At 51.9% G+C, this 15,920-nt stretch overlaps 5 protein-coding genes across 5 annotated transcripts; 2 read left to right on the top strand and 3 right to left on the bottom strand.

Annotated features, from left to right (window-relative positions):
- Positions 1-233: 233 nt before the first annotated feature.
- N7532_003980 (RTA1 domain-containing protein) lies at positions 234-1,216 on the bottom strand (the record flags this gene model as incomplete). The annotated part of the gene is made up of 2 exons (XM_056616474.1): positions 234-844; positions 913-1,216. 2 exons carry the CDS (start codon positions 1,214-1,216, stop codon positions 234-236), a joined length of 915 nt encoding a protein of 304 aa, XP_056476831.1.
- Positions 1,217-2,502: 1,286 nt separating this feature from the next.
- N7532_003979 (putative phosphoketolase) lies at positions 2,503-5,226 on the bottom strand (the record flags this gene model as incomplete). Its single annotated transcript, XM_056616473.1, has 6 exons — positions 2,503-2,540; positions 2,597-3,422; positions 3,485-4,105; positions 4,160-4,469; positions 4,525-4,987; positions 5,064-5,226. 6 exons carry the CDS (start codon positions 5,224-5,226, stop codon positions 2,503-2,505), a joined length of 2,421 nt encoding a protein of 806 aa, XP_056476830.1.
- Positions 5,227-5,585: 359 nt separating this feature from the next.
- Positions 5,586-7,128, top strand: N7532_003978 (uncharacterized protein; the record flags this gene model as incomplete). Its single annotated transcript, XM_056616472.1, has 6 exons — positions 5,586-5,962; positions 6,027-6,341; positions 6,406-6,468; positions 6,523-6,595; positions 6,662-7,036; positions 7,090-7,128. 6 exons carry the CDS (start codon positions 5,586-5,588, stop codon positions 7,126-7,128), a joined length of 1,242 nt encoding a protein of 413 aa, XP_056476829.1.
- A 2,014-nt stretch (positions 7,129-9,142) lies between these two features.
- N7532_003977 (uncharacterized protein) lies at positions 9,143-9,866 on the top strand (the record flags this gene model as incomplete). The annotated part of the gene is made up of 3 exons (XM_056616471.1): positions 9,143-9,539; positions 9,602-9,618; positions 9,681-9,866. 3 exons carry the CDS (start codon positions 9,143-9,145, stop codon positions 9,864-9,866), a joined length of 600 nt encoding a protein of 199 aa, XP_056476828.1.
- A 760-nt stretch (positions 9,867-10,626) lies between these two features.
- N7532_003976 (uncharacterized protein) lies at positions 10,627-10,936 on the bottom strand (the record flags this gene model as incomplete). Its single annotated transcript, XM_056616470.1, has 3 exons — positions 10,627-10,644; positions 10,668-10,898; positions 10,925-10,936. The coding sequence occupies 3 exons, from the start codon at positions 10,934-10,936 to the stop codon at positions 10,627-10,629; spliced, it is 261 nt and encodes an 86-aa protein (XP_056476827.1).
- Between the last annotated feature and the right edge of the window lie 4,984 nt (positions 10,937-15,920).

Here is a 15,920-nt window from a genome sequence, read left to right as displayed (position 1 = left end):
GTGGTGTGCGATTTTCTTACTTGTCTTCTTTTTATCTATGTTTTATACGCTGTAGCTTCAATTCGATACTTTTGTGTCGTTCCTCGAGAGTTTATTCGTGTAAATCTATGGATATCATTCTCGTTAAAATTGGGTATATGGTTGACTCATGAAGGATCTGTATGCGATGATGCACTCAGATGTCAACATGAACAGAAAGGCTTCTCGCAAAAAAAAAAAAAAAAGGCAGAGATCTAAACACCACGAGATCCATCAGGACGATTCAGCTCGACCTCATCAACGGACGAAACATCCCTCTTCGAAGAAGCAGCCGCATCCTTAGGAAGATGCCAGCCAGGATGCAGGACATTGAAGACCGCAACAGCAACAATCATCATCGCACCATCCAGCGCGATAAAGTAGCTTTCATGGGTAATCAAATAACCCGACCAACCCTGCGACAACTCAATGGTACGGTAAATACTTCGAATATAGATACAGAGCACAGAGAGGATCATCGCGCCAAAGAGTGGGATAGCGGAGCCGCTCATGTTCTGCAAGAGACGGAGTCGAATACTACGACGGACGAAGTCTGCTGCGCAAATGACGAAGATGGTAATGGAAAATAGCTGGAAGACAATGCCTGCGACCATGGTGTGTGTTCCGGGAGCTGTGTTGCCGTTGATTTTGCCTGCTTCTGAGGAAGCCATGCCGCCACCGATGGCTTGGACGACAAGTGAGATTACGTCGCAGGTGCAGAAGATCCAGAGGTAGAGGCTTGGTCGGAGGATGGAGGATTCTCGACCCAGGAGTTGGATGAAGCGGCCGAGGATGACATAGATGCCGGCGGTAAAGAATGTGGGTGCTGTAGTTCATGTCGGTGGTTAGTGTCTGTCTACACGGATAGTAGTAGGCTATTATCAGAGTACTCACCAATAATGAGAGTGGAAATCTGCATCAGGAACGCAGTTGTGTTGTAGGGACATTTCGAGGACCACGTTCGACCGGCCCATCCGAGTACTTCGACCATACATCCGATGCTGAAAACCGATGCCCACCACGTTCGTGTCCACCAGAATTGGGCAGTGTGAAAAATCATCGAAAGGCCGAAAAGAGTGCAGTAGGCGATGCCGGCTCCCAGGGTCGGCACGTAGCCATAGGAAGTACCAAGTCCTTCAACCTTGGCATGGCAGCCGACGGCGAGTTGTTCTCGCCAGTCCGTCGTGGAATTGGACATTATAAAATGCACACCGGTTAACGTACAAGGTCAGGTCGAGATTAACAGAGCCAAAGAATGCAGACAACTGCTGTGAAAGGGACAGGGGACTATGCTTCGCGGAAGACGGCGGATATATGAGATTCGCAAGGCCAATTTTTGAGGTTGATTCAGGCCGATCAACAGCCGTTTCGAGGCTCGATTTGCAGCAATGGCTGTCAGAAATTCGATAGGAAAAGAGAGTCAGACGAAGGGTCGTGGGAAATGTTTTATTAGGGTGCTGTCCTGGAAAAGAGTATATAATGTAGTAAAAAAAAGAAAAAAGAACGAAGTATATTAAGCTGAGCCACGGCGCTAGCTCTGAGATAGGAAAAAGGCACTCGCTAGCAACTCCCAAGCTTGCGAGGACAGAATTCGCAAGATATAATTGTCTCCGGCGGTTCCCACCAGCGGAGTAGACAGTACGCCAGCCGACGGGCGAACCAGTGCCGAATCCGCCATGACTCGCGACATGTCGGAGCTGGGATTGGGCGAACGGTGGGAAAAATTGAACGAGTGGGGGTTCAACCGCAGAGTGGATACGGTCTGCCCTGCGACATTGCATTGTGCCCTATGGAGCATGACATCAAACGCGTGCCAGCCCAGATCTAATAGGATTTCGGGCCGACAGGTAGTTCCGTTCAGCCCCAGCGTCTTGGTAGAAGGAGCGTGGTGCTGTTCTGCCCTCGCAAGATCCTCCCGTTTGGGTTTAGCCTCGCCGCCGCCAAGATGGGACGGTTCTGCGGCGACTGCTTACGTCCGCCCGACATATCCGTGTCCGCGTCCGAGCTGCGAATTTTCATCGGCCGTGGCGGTCGTTTGAGTCCAGCTGTCGGCCGCTAGGCATCTCAATTCCATGTTACAGTGAAGCCCGAGATCGCTTAGCATTTGGGGCAAGAACGCGGTATACATGAGGCTGAACTCGGTGTAGTTTCCTGGCTTACGTTTTGGCTTACTGCGCCTCGACCTCTATGCGGTAGCTGGATTGACCCGCGGGGAGCGGAGACACTAGACCGATGGCCGATTCTCTCGAATATATCCGAGTCCGATGCAACATGAAACATGGTCTAGACTCTCCTCTGTGTGGCAGGACATTTTAATACCAGCCCATGATATCAAGATCCAGGAAATGGCTACGCCTAGTGCACACTGTATAAGTCAAGCAGCAAACATTCCGGGGTTGTGACTTGGTGTCTGTGCTGAGGCAGAAAATCTCATTCGACGATTGAAAGTAGACACATTGTCATGGCCTTCTAATGGGTCTATCTTTATGTAAATTTGGGCATGTTGTACATGTCACCGGGATCTACAAGTCTGATTAGTCTCACTCACTTCAAATCCAAGTTTTAGCACGCAACTTACCCTGTTGGTTATCAATGATATACTTCCTCGTCTCAACAATAATATGATCAAAATCCGCAACCAGCTCATGCTGATGCATCCGCACCGTCTCGTTGCGCTTCGCCGCCCCACGAACAGCCGCCTTCGCCACGTGGTAGCGCGATGTCTGGTTCACGAGCATCATATCAAATGGGGTCGTGGTACTACCCTCTTCCATATACCCGTTAATCGAGACTCGCTCAAGACGCGGACGACCGAAGAGCAGCCCCTGCAACTCGGTCGAATATCCATGGTAGTTGAAATGAATGGGCTTATCTTCCGTGAAGAGGCTATCGAATGCCTCCGTTCCCATGGCATGCGGGTGCTCGCCTTCATTTTCAAGGATCATCAGGTCGGTTACGTTGACAACGCGGACGCGCAAAGATGGCACGCGCTCTCGCAGAATTGCAGCCGCTTGAATGACTTCGAACATGAGCTCGACGCCAATACCTACCAACACCACGTCGGGATCGAGTCCATCGTCGGTGCTGCAGAATTTCCAGACGGAGGCGCCGGCCCGACAATGGTTTTCTGCTTCTTCGGGTGAAAGGTAGACCGGTGTCGGCTGTTTTGAGCCGACCATAAGGTTGACGTAGTTTTTTGACTTGAGGCAGTGGTGGATCGTGGTGAGGAATGTGTTTGCGTCGGGTGGGAGATAGACTCGGGCGGTATTGCGCTTGAGATTGAGGACGGAGCCGATGAAGGATGGGTTCTGATGGGAGAAACCATTGTGCTCTTGGCGGGCCCAGGTACTGGTTTCGATATAATTGATGCTGCTGACAGGACTGTGCCAATTGGTTTCATTGGCCTGGTGAAATATTGCGGCGTAAGTATTTGAGTGAGAGACGTGTACTTGGTGATTGAACTAACCATCTTGATAAACTTGGCATACTGCACCATCATCGTGTGAATGATACCCAGGAAGCTCTCATATGATGGGAAAATTCCCACGCGACCGGTCAGGGTGTATCCCTGCATGAAGCCCTGACACAAATGCTCGCTCAGAACTTCAATAACTCGTCCTCCACGCGCATTGGAAAATTCATCCCACTGGAAGTTGCGGTTGGTGTTATCAAACACCGCATCAAGCTTATTGCTCTCCAGCTCATCGGGGGAGAAAAGCCGCACACTATGCGGATTCTGGATGAAGGTCTCGTTGATAAACTTGCCAATTGCCTTCATGGCACTTTCTTCCGATCCTTTCTCGACCCCGAATTTCTTCCAGTCGGGAAGCTTCGGCGGCGTATAGCCGTTGTACGCTTCGATGCGTTGACCCAGCTTCTTCGAGTTATCGGTCGGAATGACGGACTTGATCTCGTCGATGATGTCTCCGTCTTCTGTAAATAGATCTTGAGGTTTGTAGCCTGACAGCCATTCTTGCAACAATGCCAACTGTCCTTTATCGGACTTGGCCTTGGGTAGGGGAACCTGGTGAGAGTGAAACGAGCCTTCGATGAATTGACCATCGAGCTGCTTGGGCCCGGACCATCCCTTGAAATAAGTCAGTCAGAAGGTTCATCCCCGACTTTTCGCAAGCAAACCTACCTTAGGAGTGCGCAAAACAAGCATCGGCCACTTCGGCTTGAGGATGGGCTTCCCAGAGCGAGCAGCATGTTGGATCTTGTGAATTTCGTCCACCGCCCAACTCATGGAGCAGTGCAGATCCGTGTCAATGTCGTTGATATTTTCAACGATGCGAACCTGGTATCCATATCCCGTGAAAAGAGCCGTGAGCTCTTTGTTATCCATACAGCCGAAGACGGTACGCTCGCTAATTTTGAATCCATTGACATGGAGAATCGGAAGGACGGCCCCAGACTCTTTCGGATCCAAGTACTTGATTGCGTGCCAAGAGCTAGAAGAGATAATTAGATATTGCTGTTATCTGGGGGTAACCTGTCAAGACATACGTAGCTGTCGGCCCAGTCTCGGCCTCGCCGTCACCGATTATACAAGGAATAATGAGATCGGGGCTGTCCATCACGGCACCGAATGATACAGCCAGGGCATATCCCAGCTCACCGCCTTCGTGGATGGCCCCGGGAGTTTCGGCATTGATGTGGCTCGGGAAACCGCCCGTTGTACTAAATGTCGTGACGAGATTGTGGAGGCCTTGCGAATTGCGCGAGTACTGCGGGTAGAACTTTTCGAGAGAGCCTTCCATCCATAGTGCTGCCAGGATCGCAGGTGCTCCGTGTCCAGGGCCGACGACGTAGAGCATGTCCAGATTCCTTGTTCGGATGATGTAGTTCAGGTGGGAGTATACTAGAATCAGACCTGGGCATGTGCCCCAATGGCCGAGCAATCGCGGCTTGACATCGTCGAATGTGAGGTCTTTTCTCAAAAGTGTGTTATCACGGAGAAAAATCATTGCTGTGACACATTATATTAGCAATTTGGAATGGTTGAATCATATGGTTCCATGGGGGCATCCATGCATTCGACCTACCTGTCGCAATGTAACAGGCCACTCTGCGGAACTTGAACAAGGCGTCGCATGCTTGCTGATTGAGTGTTTCATTGGGCAGCTGGACCTTTAGCTGATCTAAATTATCCGGCAGATGTGAAGGTAACGGTTCGGGATTGGGATGGTCAATGACTTCGCCGGTCATTTTGAAGGCGAGAATGTGCGGCGGCTTGGCGCGGGTGATCAGCAGAGCCGAAAGATCAGCAAAGCATAAAAACGGCAGTCGGCGGGCGAAAAACGAGCTAGAAACAATCGATCAGACGATGTGAGATTTCAAAAGATAAAGAAATAAAGTACCTGGCTGCTTTGATGTATATGGGCGGAGTGCGACCATGAAAACCGGATGGGGTCATGCCGTAACAGGCTTGGCGTTCTCGCCCTGTCGCCTTCGACGTCACAAGTCTAGACCTGACATCACCTTCGTCCACTCCGACCTCAAAGTTCAGGAATAACCTCATTCTTGCGACAGTCCTTTCCACTGCCTGCAGAAACTTCCACACAACCATGCCGAAGTCAATCATGGCCGTCAACGCCGGCTCCTCGTCGGTCAAAGTGACCTTCTATACATTCGAGAACCCGCCCCGCACGATTGCCGATGCCCAGGTCTCGGGCTTCACTGCACCTCCGCCCACCTTCAAATACCAGCGAGGCGATTACCAACACAAGGAGGAGCTGGAGAATACCATCAACACCCCCCAGGATGCTTTTCAGTTTATTCTCCATCGTTGCTTCAACGATCCCGAGCTATCCGAGGTCGCGAGCGACGACGACCTCTCTTATATTTGTCACCGGGTAGTCCATGGCGGCGACTACACGGAAGCACTCGAGATCAACGACGATACCCTGCATCATCTGGAGACATTGGAAGACCTGGCACCGCTGTATGTTGCAAACACATCCGAGAGAATCCATACCTACTAGGTACTAACACCTGATATGCGACAGGCACAACTTCTCCGCCCTAGAAATCATCCGCCTCTGCAAGAACAAACTCCCCAGCGTGAAGAGCATAACCTTCTTCGACTCGTCCTTCCACCAGACCATGCCGCTACATGTAAAGACCTACCCGATCAACCAAGAAATAGCCAAGCAAAACGGACTCCGCAAGTACGGGTTTCACGGAATCAGCTACTCGTTCATCCTGCGCTCCGTGGCCCAGTACTTGAACAAGCCGGCCGAGAAGACTAACCTGATTGTGATGCACATTGGGAGTGGAGCTTCCATTTGTGCGATCAGGGAAGGCAAATCCATCGATACCTCGTGAGTTATCCACCGCGTGGGACCGGCGGAGTCGGGTGGATTTGTTTTGCTAACGGCCTAGCAGGATGGGCTTGACGCCGCTAGCTGGATTGCCTGGAGCGACGCGAAGCGGTGATATCGATCCTTCGTAAGTCATTTCTGGGTCAAATTGTGGATGGAATTGATGCTGATTTTTTCGCAGGCTCGTCTTCCACTATACTAGTGATGCCGGGAAATTGAGTCCTGCGAGCACCAAGGAGATGCATATTAGCCAGGTTAGTAATCAACCGACTCGCGCTGTCGGTCGTAGTTGCTAACCCGCGTTGCAATGTAATATTTAGGCCGAGGAGATTCTGAACAAGCAGTCCGGCTGGAAAGCACTAACCGGAACAACCGACTTTTCCAAAATCGCCATGGAGAACCCGCCCTCAGAATCGCACAAACTCGCCTTTGATATCCTGGTCGACCGGATCCTGGGCTACATCGGCAACTATTACGTCAAGCTCGGCGGGGAGGTGGATGCGCTCGTCTTCGCGGGCGGCATTGGCGAGAAGAGCGCGCTGTTGCGGCGGACCTTGATTGAGAAGACCGGGAGTCTAGGCGTGGCGATCGACTCGGACGCTAATGATCAGGGCCCCGAGGATAAGACCGTGAAAGATATCACCAAGGGCGGCGGCAAGGGGCCTCGAGTGCTGATCTGCCAGACCAACGAGCAGGTGAGTCACTCTGCAAAAGATGTGAGAGAGGTGTGCTCTAATGAAATCGGTAGTTTGAAATGGCGTACCACATTGTTACTACGCGGTCGTGAGCATACTAGTATCCGACTGAGGCGCTGGAGGCTGGAGTTTGGAGTCGGTTGCGAGTTCCCCCGACGACCTGTAGATACTACAAACTACAGCACATTTGAATTTGAGCAACTAATGAATTCCAAATCGAGATGTGACAGGTTCGTGTGTAGATTTCAGCTCTGGCTCTATCTCACAAGTGGGACGAGATGGGCGCATCCAGCGGATGTAACCCGCTCGCTTCGCGATAGGGTTCAGGAACGCGCACAGGACCTCTTTGTCTGTGTTTTTGTCATTCTTGTGTAGTGGAAGGGAAACGATACGTCCCTGCATACCAAAGCACCACCAGTGTCGGAGTATCCGCGGGGCGTGTCATTGGGTGGTGGCCCCCCCTCGAGGAATGGATGTGATGTATCGACTGGGCCCGAATCGACGGATTCGACAGCTTGCATCGGGAGGAATCTGCTTCCCGGACCCCAAGGTTGATCCCTTAGTTTAATGCACGACGCGGGAAGGCCAAACCACTCAAGGGTTGTCTTGTCCGGATGGGGATCCGGGATGAGGGTGATGGATAGCTGCACCGATCTGCAAGATAGTACCTTGGCCCAAGTACCAACAGGTCGATCCAGATCTAACTTTACAACAATTCGAAGGCTGTAAACTCCAGTAATTTGCAGTGGACAGTGTGTGGTATGTCATGTCGTCTTGGACTCTGCATGCGCCTTACTGCAGTCGACTGCAGTTCTCTGATCTCGCTGCACGGAGTCCCAGGCGGATGGGAGTGCAGAAGTCCCCGCTGCAGCTGATCGCCTCCCATGCATGTCATATTTCTTGTACATGTATATCCTCTGGGTCAGATGATGCACCTGGCTCTATTCCAAAGTGTATTGCCAATGTCCATCCTGAATGAAAAGTTGCATTGCATATGTACGGGGCACCACCAAGGCGAGGCAAGGCGAGCGAGCGATCGACACTGCAAGCGCAAGTGTGTCGTGCTTTTCATGCTCTGTCCGAGTTGCTGCGATGCTTTTGGGCGCAATGCGCGCGACCTATTTGGCGATACAGCCACTTCTTTCCTTTTTCTTGTAACCCAAAGCAGGGGGGTTGGTGCGTCGACGGGCGACGGGGAGAGACTCGCCCTCTCCCAACCACTCCCATCTTTTCGGGGCGCATACCTCAAGCCACCAGCTCCACTGACGGGAGCTAGTGGGCTGGAAACAGCAGCCGTTGGCAGTCGACTGGCCCGCGGAACCCCTGGGCTCCCAGCCGGACCCTCTTAGGGGACTTTTTTTGGGTTCCTGCAGTGGAGGTTGCCCCAGCGTGAAGTGTATCCAGATTGCACTGTGTATGGCTCGATCTGGCCAGGAACACGAACTAGTCGGGCTATCCTCTCCCCATGCTTCTGGGCTGAATCTGCGTCACCATACTTAGTTAGGGCGACGCGCGATGGAGGAGCCAGGGGCGGCTGACCCAGCAGGGAGGAAAAGGAAGGACGATCGAACCCGACGGGATGGGTGCTGGGGCCGCAGAGGGCGATCGTCATATCCAGCTTCGGGCCTGGCACCTGCGAGATGAGGATGCAATTGAGGCTGTCACTTAGTTTTTCTTCTCGCCCCGCCCACTCCACCGGGTGAGCTTCCGGCGGAGCGCGGCGCGCAAACAAAAGTTGCACGCGGGTCTCGCCGGCAGAATAGCATGCCCTACCATGTACTATGTACAGTGGCGTTGGAGTCGAGGAAACGGGATTGGTCGCAAAAAAGGGGCACGCAAAGTGATCTCATAGGCTCAACCTTACTACAGTAGTCTCAGATGCATCGTGGATCATCAGGTTTCCTAGATAGTGTGCGTTCAGTAGCCACGGCAAGTTCCAGAATCTCGGGTGAGTACTGCTTCTCTCTGCTTCTCTCTTTCACTCCGCTGCGGAGTACGGCGGAGTACGCTCCAGGCCCGGCGAAAGACTTGCCAGCTATGGTGGACATGGTGGACCAGCGGGCGGAGTCCACTTGTTCTAGAATGCTTCTGCTTTGAGCGACGGCGATGGCAGAGCAAATCCTCGCTAGGACTGTCCGGCTTCACTTCCGCGCAGCCCTAGCCTCGCCACCCTGGCTTTGCACGACCCATGACGGGTTAGACGGGCTCGACGGATTCGACGGGTTGGGTTGGCTATCATCCCAGTGTGACCCGGACAATGAGCCAAACGGCCGCAATTTTGAGGGATTGACGTATCGATCGCCGGCTGTCATGGCCGACAAAGAAATCCCGAGCAGGGGACCCTGTGGGCTTCCCTGGCTGGGACCATCTCGGATTCTCGACCTGCAAGGTGGTCGTGAAAAGAGTCGGGCTTTGGCTGGCCCCTGCTCGCGCCACCCTGAAGGCGTCCGCGTGTCTGCCGGCAGATCGGAGGATTCTGGTGCATTGCAGGATACTTTAAAATGTAAGGTCGTCAGCCACAGTCTTGAATATATTACAGTACATGGTATCATGATGTTAATCTAGATGGCTTCAACAACTGTGTACATTGCATGTATCAAGGTATAGTGGGTTAGCTGCTTTGGTATACTAGTAAGCACTCTAGGCGCAGTTCATGCAACCAGCCCAAGCAGGCTTGATCCGCGGGAGGACTAATGCATCGAGCCGCCTGGAGACATCCAGGAACCCGTTGTGGCGAGCTCATCCGGATCGGCTCAGCGAAAGGAACGCTGATGACCCAGGGAACGAGGAACCAGAGCCCTGGATCGCACGACGGGCCGTTGGGGCCTGAAAATCTGATCTCTGACTACAGTGGACCTCGTACTTACAGCAGATTATGTACATACGTAGTATGGTATGTACTCCGGACACAAGGTACTCAACGGGGAAGACGGAGCAACAAGGCCGCCACAGTCCTTAGTGCACTCTACTGTAAAGTATGCTCTGTCCTGGTACCGACCAAAAGAGCAAGTTCAGATCAGCTTCCTGTTCGGGCCGCCCCAAAACGGCAAGATGGGGCCTGGTGACTTTTCTCCCGTTTCTAGTGCCATTCTAGCTGTAAGAGAAACGGGGTCTTCCCGACGATGGAGCCCTCAGTTGCCGGGTCCACCACCAGCAGGAGACGAGACGGTGTTTTCCTGTGTAATTTCACTCCTTTTTTTGGAGCAAAGTCCCCGACGGAACTGCGCTGCCCCGGGGCGCCCTAGTGCAACGTAAATACCGTCGGGCCCATTATTGGGGGCCACTCTACCGCGTGCGCCCCACAAGCGATCATCGTCACTATCCCTCCAGCACCGCGAATAGGAACTGGTCCCTGGGAAACGATGGGGAGGATCCCGTCCGGAGGGTCAGCATCAGGAGGCTGGGGACTACTCACAACTGGGCGACGCCATCAAAGAACCAAGATGCGGGATCACTCGCTATCGACTTCCCGTCACAGAGCCACAGTTTCACCTCCCCCCCTCGATGTCGCTAACGGCGCCGGAGGATATTCCGCGGTAGATCCCCAGCCCCGATTTCAATAGATTGCCCCAATATCGCATCGCTGGTCCCTAGGGGTCGTGGCACAGCTGAAACAGGCTTACGAACATACCTGTCGAAGTTTCGGGCAAGGGGAAACCGGGGGAGGATCGGAGGAGTCGTGTTTGGTCTGGCGCTCGTCATGGCCTGGACGTCTGGAGGGCGTGGAACGAGTCAACGCCTCAAGACTGTTCTCCATCGCGTCAGACGGGGGAACGGATTGTGGCTGGCCGAGCGGCTCCAGTGTGGCGACATGCGGGCGCGTCAGCTGCACCCTTAATCGGGATGCAGCCGTTAACCCTCTCTGTGGAATGGATACACCATACTTACTCTACTGTACATGTCTACTGTACATACTATGTACAGTAGTAGACCATAGGTAAGGCTACGTTCTCCGTCTCGCTGAACCATGGACAGGACATGGGGGTGGAGCCGTGTAACTGTTTTCTGCAGTTCCCGGAGAAAGAAGGAATCCAGAATGTCTCCATGGAGAATTTCCCATATACGTACCTTGTACCGTACCGGTCCCCATCGTACCGCGACCCAGGCCCCCGGGAAACTATGTCGACAAGCTAGAAGGCCAGAAGAATGTTCATACGTAACCGAGACCGGAAGTGGGCTCGCCAGCGGCTCTGATTCATCGCGATGGGCCGGCGGCCCACCCCCTTTGATGGAGCCGGGTCGGATGGGATCGATCGGAAATTGGGAAGAGGAGAGCAGCAGTGGAAAACAGGGAGAAACACGCTGGCAGCTAACACAGATGATGAGACAAAAGATGGCTAGGGGAAAGTACCCGAAGGTAGTGATGGCGCCAAGGATTGGCGATTGGCTTTGTTTGATGTCTAGAGGCGTGCGAGCAAAGGGGCCTGAAGCGACAAGCGATTGGTGAGGGTCTGCAAGGCTTCCGAGACGTCGTGAGGCCAGAGAGATACTAGTATCTGCTCTATCGATAGGTCTGGGTGATCGCTGCGATCTGTTGGTAGACGGGAATCCGCGATAGCGCGGAAGACCGCCTCACATCCGCATGTCTGGTCTTGATTACTTGACAGATGGAGCGATGGATGGACCTAGGCAGAGGCTAGGCTCTAGCCTCACAACCTAGGTCAAAACCTCCAAGAACAGGTCGTTGGCCAGGGGATGTCGATGTGTCGACATGTGTTGGTACCTCTGTCGAGCTGTTCACCACTCAACCTCTAGGGTGTTAACTTATCATCCACTGGCAAGTATTCAGCCTAGGCATCATATGTCAGCGCCCAACTGGTCTCCAAACCCCTGGCATTAGGGTTGAACTCATTGGAAAGGCTAGTGACCAACTCGGCCCTGCTCTAGTACTCATCCAGTTAGAAAGTGATCCATTCTGTCCGATGGAGCCCGACCACGCGAGTTGCGACGATAGCCAGTTCGGATGGATCCGTTTTTTTTGGTTAATTTCTGATTTTTTGTTTTCTTTTTTTTTTTTTTTTTTCTGTTCCTGCTCCTGCGGCTGCTCCCCCCTTCTCCACTTCTGCATGAGGGCGTGCCCGGAGATTCGGTTCCTAGCTTCCCCTTCCAGTGGAGAGACGCGTCTGAAGACAGGCCAGACTGCACGGTACTTTTGATGGTTGAGACGGAAGAGTCGCAAACATTGCAGAGTGCGATGGATCAAGGGGTGGACTGGATAGATCCACGATCGCAGGTGTGATGGATCATGGTGGCAGCGATCCGCTACTGCAACACTACTTTAGCAGACGTTGGAGACAGAAAGGGGGCGCGTTCCTGTTCCCCGGGACCAGCACGGGAGAGCCGCGCGCTGCTAAACAAAGAAATACCGGGGCCCATAAGCTTATGATCTGGTAATTTCCTCTGAAATCGTCTTAGTCTAGAGTATTTCATATTCCCTTTTTCTTTTTGGGTTTTTCCCTTCTGGTTTGGGTTTCCCCTTTCAAGTCTTTTTTTTCTCTCTTTTTCCTCGCGTTTTATTTGGTAATGCTTCCAGAAAAAGGAGCCTGGGAAGATCACTTCTTTTTTTTTTTTTTCTCGTCCCAGTTTATATCTACGCAATCGTACCCAGACACCCCTGTGACCCCGAAAGGTACCGCAGATAGGGTCGCCGTATTTATTTATTATCTCTGACGCCCGCCGGCCCTTTTCTCTCCCATCTGCCTTTGCGCATACTTGACACCCACTGGAGTTAATCCTCCCTGCGATCACCAACGCCTGCTCCCTACCAAAGCCCGCCCTGTCTTCTCCCTTCTCCCTTGCGATTACAAGCACTGCTTCTTCAACCACCGGATCTACCGGCCCACACTTCCGCGGCTTTCTCCTTTCCAGGGTCTCCCTTGCCGACTTGGCTTTATTCATATCCCTTCTCTACCGTTTTGCTGGTTCAGATCGCGATTTCATGGCCTTGATCCTGCAGCCACCCTCACGCCTATCTTTTTAAATCTTTTTTTTTTGTTTTCCTGCAACATTTTCGAAACGGAAAACAAAATTTTTGGTTCTCGATTTGCGTGTCTGGCCCGAATCCGATTGACGCGATCTTGCGGTGGAACCCAAATAAAAAAGCAACGAGCGAACGAACCTGTCCACAGCTGAAAACATCTCGTCCACCCCATTCTCCATTTGTTGGGCCTTCAGTCGTCACATTCCTGCCCTACAACCTGCTGCCGCCCGCATTGTTCCAGTGTGGTCAAGTCAACTTTTAAAAAGGTTGCTCCTTCCGATCTTGACTGCATCCGCATCCCATCGTCTACAACGCCCGTCCCTGTCTAGACTCGGTTCTTTTCTCTTTTTGCTTCGGGGGGTGGATTGGGAGTTCGTTTGCCTGGCGATTCCCTGGCCGAAAAAGAAATCGAATTCGACTATATAAGAACCCTGTGGTGGTATTCACCTGGTGAGTTATTCCATTCCATTCCTCAGCCTCTCGGCCTTGCAGTCTCTCGCGTCGCATTCGACTCTAGCACCACTCTACCTTTGCAAAAACACCGTCCTAACAATGTTCGCTTTCGCAGACCTCAATATGATTCTCCGAGACATGTCCGCTTGCAACATGGGACGAGGCGCCTACGATACAACGGGTGTCAAGCCTCCCAATGTTCCTCGCCCACCACCAAAATAATTCCACCTACCATGATACCCTCGATCCGCAACACATATTCTACTGTCTGGCGGCGAATATTCTGGACTGCCATTATCTGCTCTGGCCCTTTATTCCCGGGCTAATTTTTTGATGCCTTTACGTTCGGGTTTTGCCCTCTAATTTTCGGTGAGTAACAGCCCTAATGCATCCCCCTCTTTTTGGGTATCAACACTAACCCCCAGATGCAGACACTTGTAACACTATTTTCACTCTGTGACTATTTTTGATTCTCGGTCATATCTCTGCTGTTGATTCGCCACTGGTCTTGCGCGACCACATTATACCCTTTTTAATTTTTACTGTTTTTCCTCGCTGCATCGGTTTCGGATTTCCCAGCGTCGACGCTTCTTCCTCGGCTTTGCTTCCTTGTTCTCGCATGTGCGCCTTATCGTTGTCTCGGACACCTCCATCTCTCTCCATCCTCCTCACCTCCTTTCCTCCTCCTAATACGGATACGACCGATTCCGAGACGACCCCCATTTCGATCTCTCAAAAGTGTCTTTTTGTCTGCTGTTTTGTGGTTACCTGTTTTTTTTTTTTTTTTTTTTTTTGTTGATCTACCTTCTCACGGCGTTATGGCATAGATGGGACGGAACTTGTTGCATGGGATGCATGGGCTTTTTACCAGAAGACTTAGACCTTCAGACCTCACGGTCACAATGGCACGTTCATTGGCGCGCGGCTGCTTCTTGGGTTCTGTATGTGTGTGTATGTGTGTGTATTTGTATCTCTGCGCGATTGAGGCCTGTATGATATTGCTGCGCAATCTATCCACGCTGCCAGGCCAGCGACTTTTTACTTCTACTCCACATTATACAGTGTAATTCCCCACTTGAGAATCAGGCCTAGACTCCTCGACGCAACTCGTTTCGAATCTACCCCATACTTGTCATTCCTCCCGAATAGCACGGACATGTTCGTGTAGCCCAAATGTCGTGTCGCTCGGACTTAACAGCTGTAATTCGGGCGGTATAGGTTGAGCGTCGGGCAGATTTGCTTGGAGACTAATGCCGAGCCAGGAACCGCCAGGCCGATTCTCGATGCGGGACCCTGTCGCTGCATCGGCAGATGGGCTCCGGCCCCGACTGGATACTCTCTGGCGCCCGACATCATCTAACATCCCCGTTGGGCACTAGTCGGTGGATCCTGGCGGCGCCCAGGAACGAGGGTTGAGTTCACGAGGGGCTCTTCCCCGCCATTTTGTCGGTGTGGGACTGTCTCAACTGTTTGAATTGTGTGCTCCATCTTTTCGTCTGCGGTCAGCGGTTCCAGGAATTGGTCTCTGGTTTTGCTATTGTGAGAAACTGGAGGAGCCCGGATATGAACCTTGGGGAATGCTCAGTCGATAAGCTGTCGCGTGATACCGCGCAATGAGCTGAAAGTCCTTCTTTACTAGCATCCCTCTACATTTTGCATATATGATTTTCTTGTCCTCCAGGCCGTCATCTCTTGGGAGCTTTACGTTCTTTTCCAGAGAATTAGTGAGTGTTTAGTTCGTCGCCGCGGCGGGATCAAATTTGCCCACAAATTCATATTTCGCCGAACATGTGGCAAGATACTGTCTTGAAGCCTGGGGTTGAATACTAACACTTGTGATATACGAAATTGGATCTGAGATGCTTTCAAATGGACGTGGAGTCAGTCTACCAAGCTCTTCCAAGATTATCCACATGGCCTTGCTCTTACGCAGTTGCAATGTGCGGTCGCTTGTCATACATGCATCGCCGATCTTAGTCGAATTTGCATGGTTTTATATTTGTATTCGCTTCGGAGTCAACAAAACCGGAAGCGACACCAAGGTACGTCAAGCTGTATGCAGGATTTGGAATGCACTGGGCTTCAAATTCTTTGAAAGACGGCCTCAAGAGTAAGTCTCCAGAAGGAAATTGCTTCCGTCCCAAACCTTATTGCCGAGGCATGCACAGTGACGTTTCCTTTGAATGCATATGAGGAAAATTACAAATGATCACTGTGTCCTGGTGTTCTTTTGGTGTGTAATTTGATGCCTTTATATTTGCTCCGGGCTTCTCACATCAACATGAATGGTTTGGTAATACGATTATTGTGAGTCTGGAGATCCGGGGATGTCACCAAAATGAACACTAGTGTAGGAAATATATTTCCGGAATAATTCCGACCTCGAGCAACCCTCATTTCAAGCATAAGATATGATAATGCTATGCGCAAAAAAAAATGCTAGAATCAATG

This window comes from Penicillium argentinense, assembly GCF_028826775.1.
Source record: "Penicillium argentinense strain IBT 30761 chromosome Unknown utg000004l_segment0_segment0, whole genome shotgun sequence".
In the NCBI taxonomy this organism is placed as follows: Eukaryota; Fungi; Ascomycota; class Eurotiomycetes; order Eurotiales; family Aspergillaceae; genus Penicillium; species Penicillium argentinense.
The sequence above is the reverse complement of the archived record's forward strand: the minus strand, read 5'-3'. Positions and strand labels throughout refer to the sequence as shown.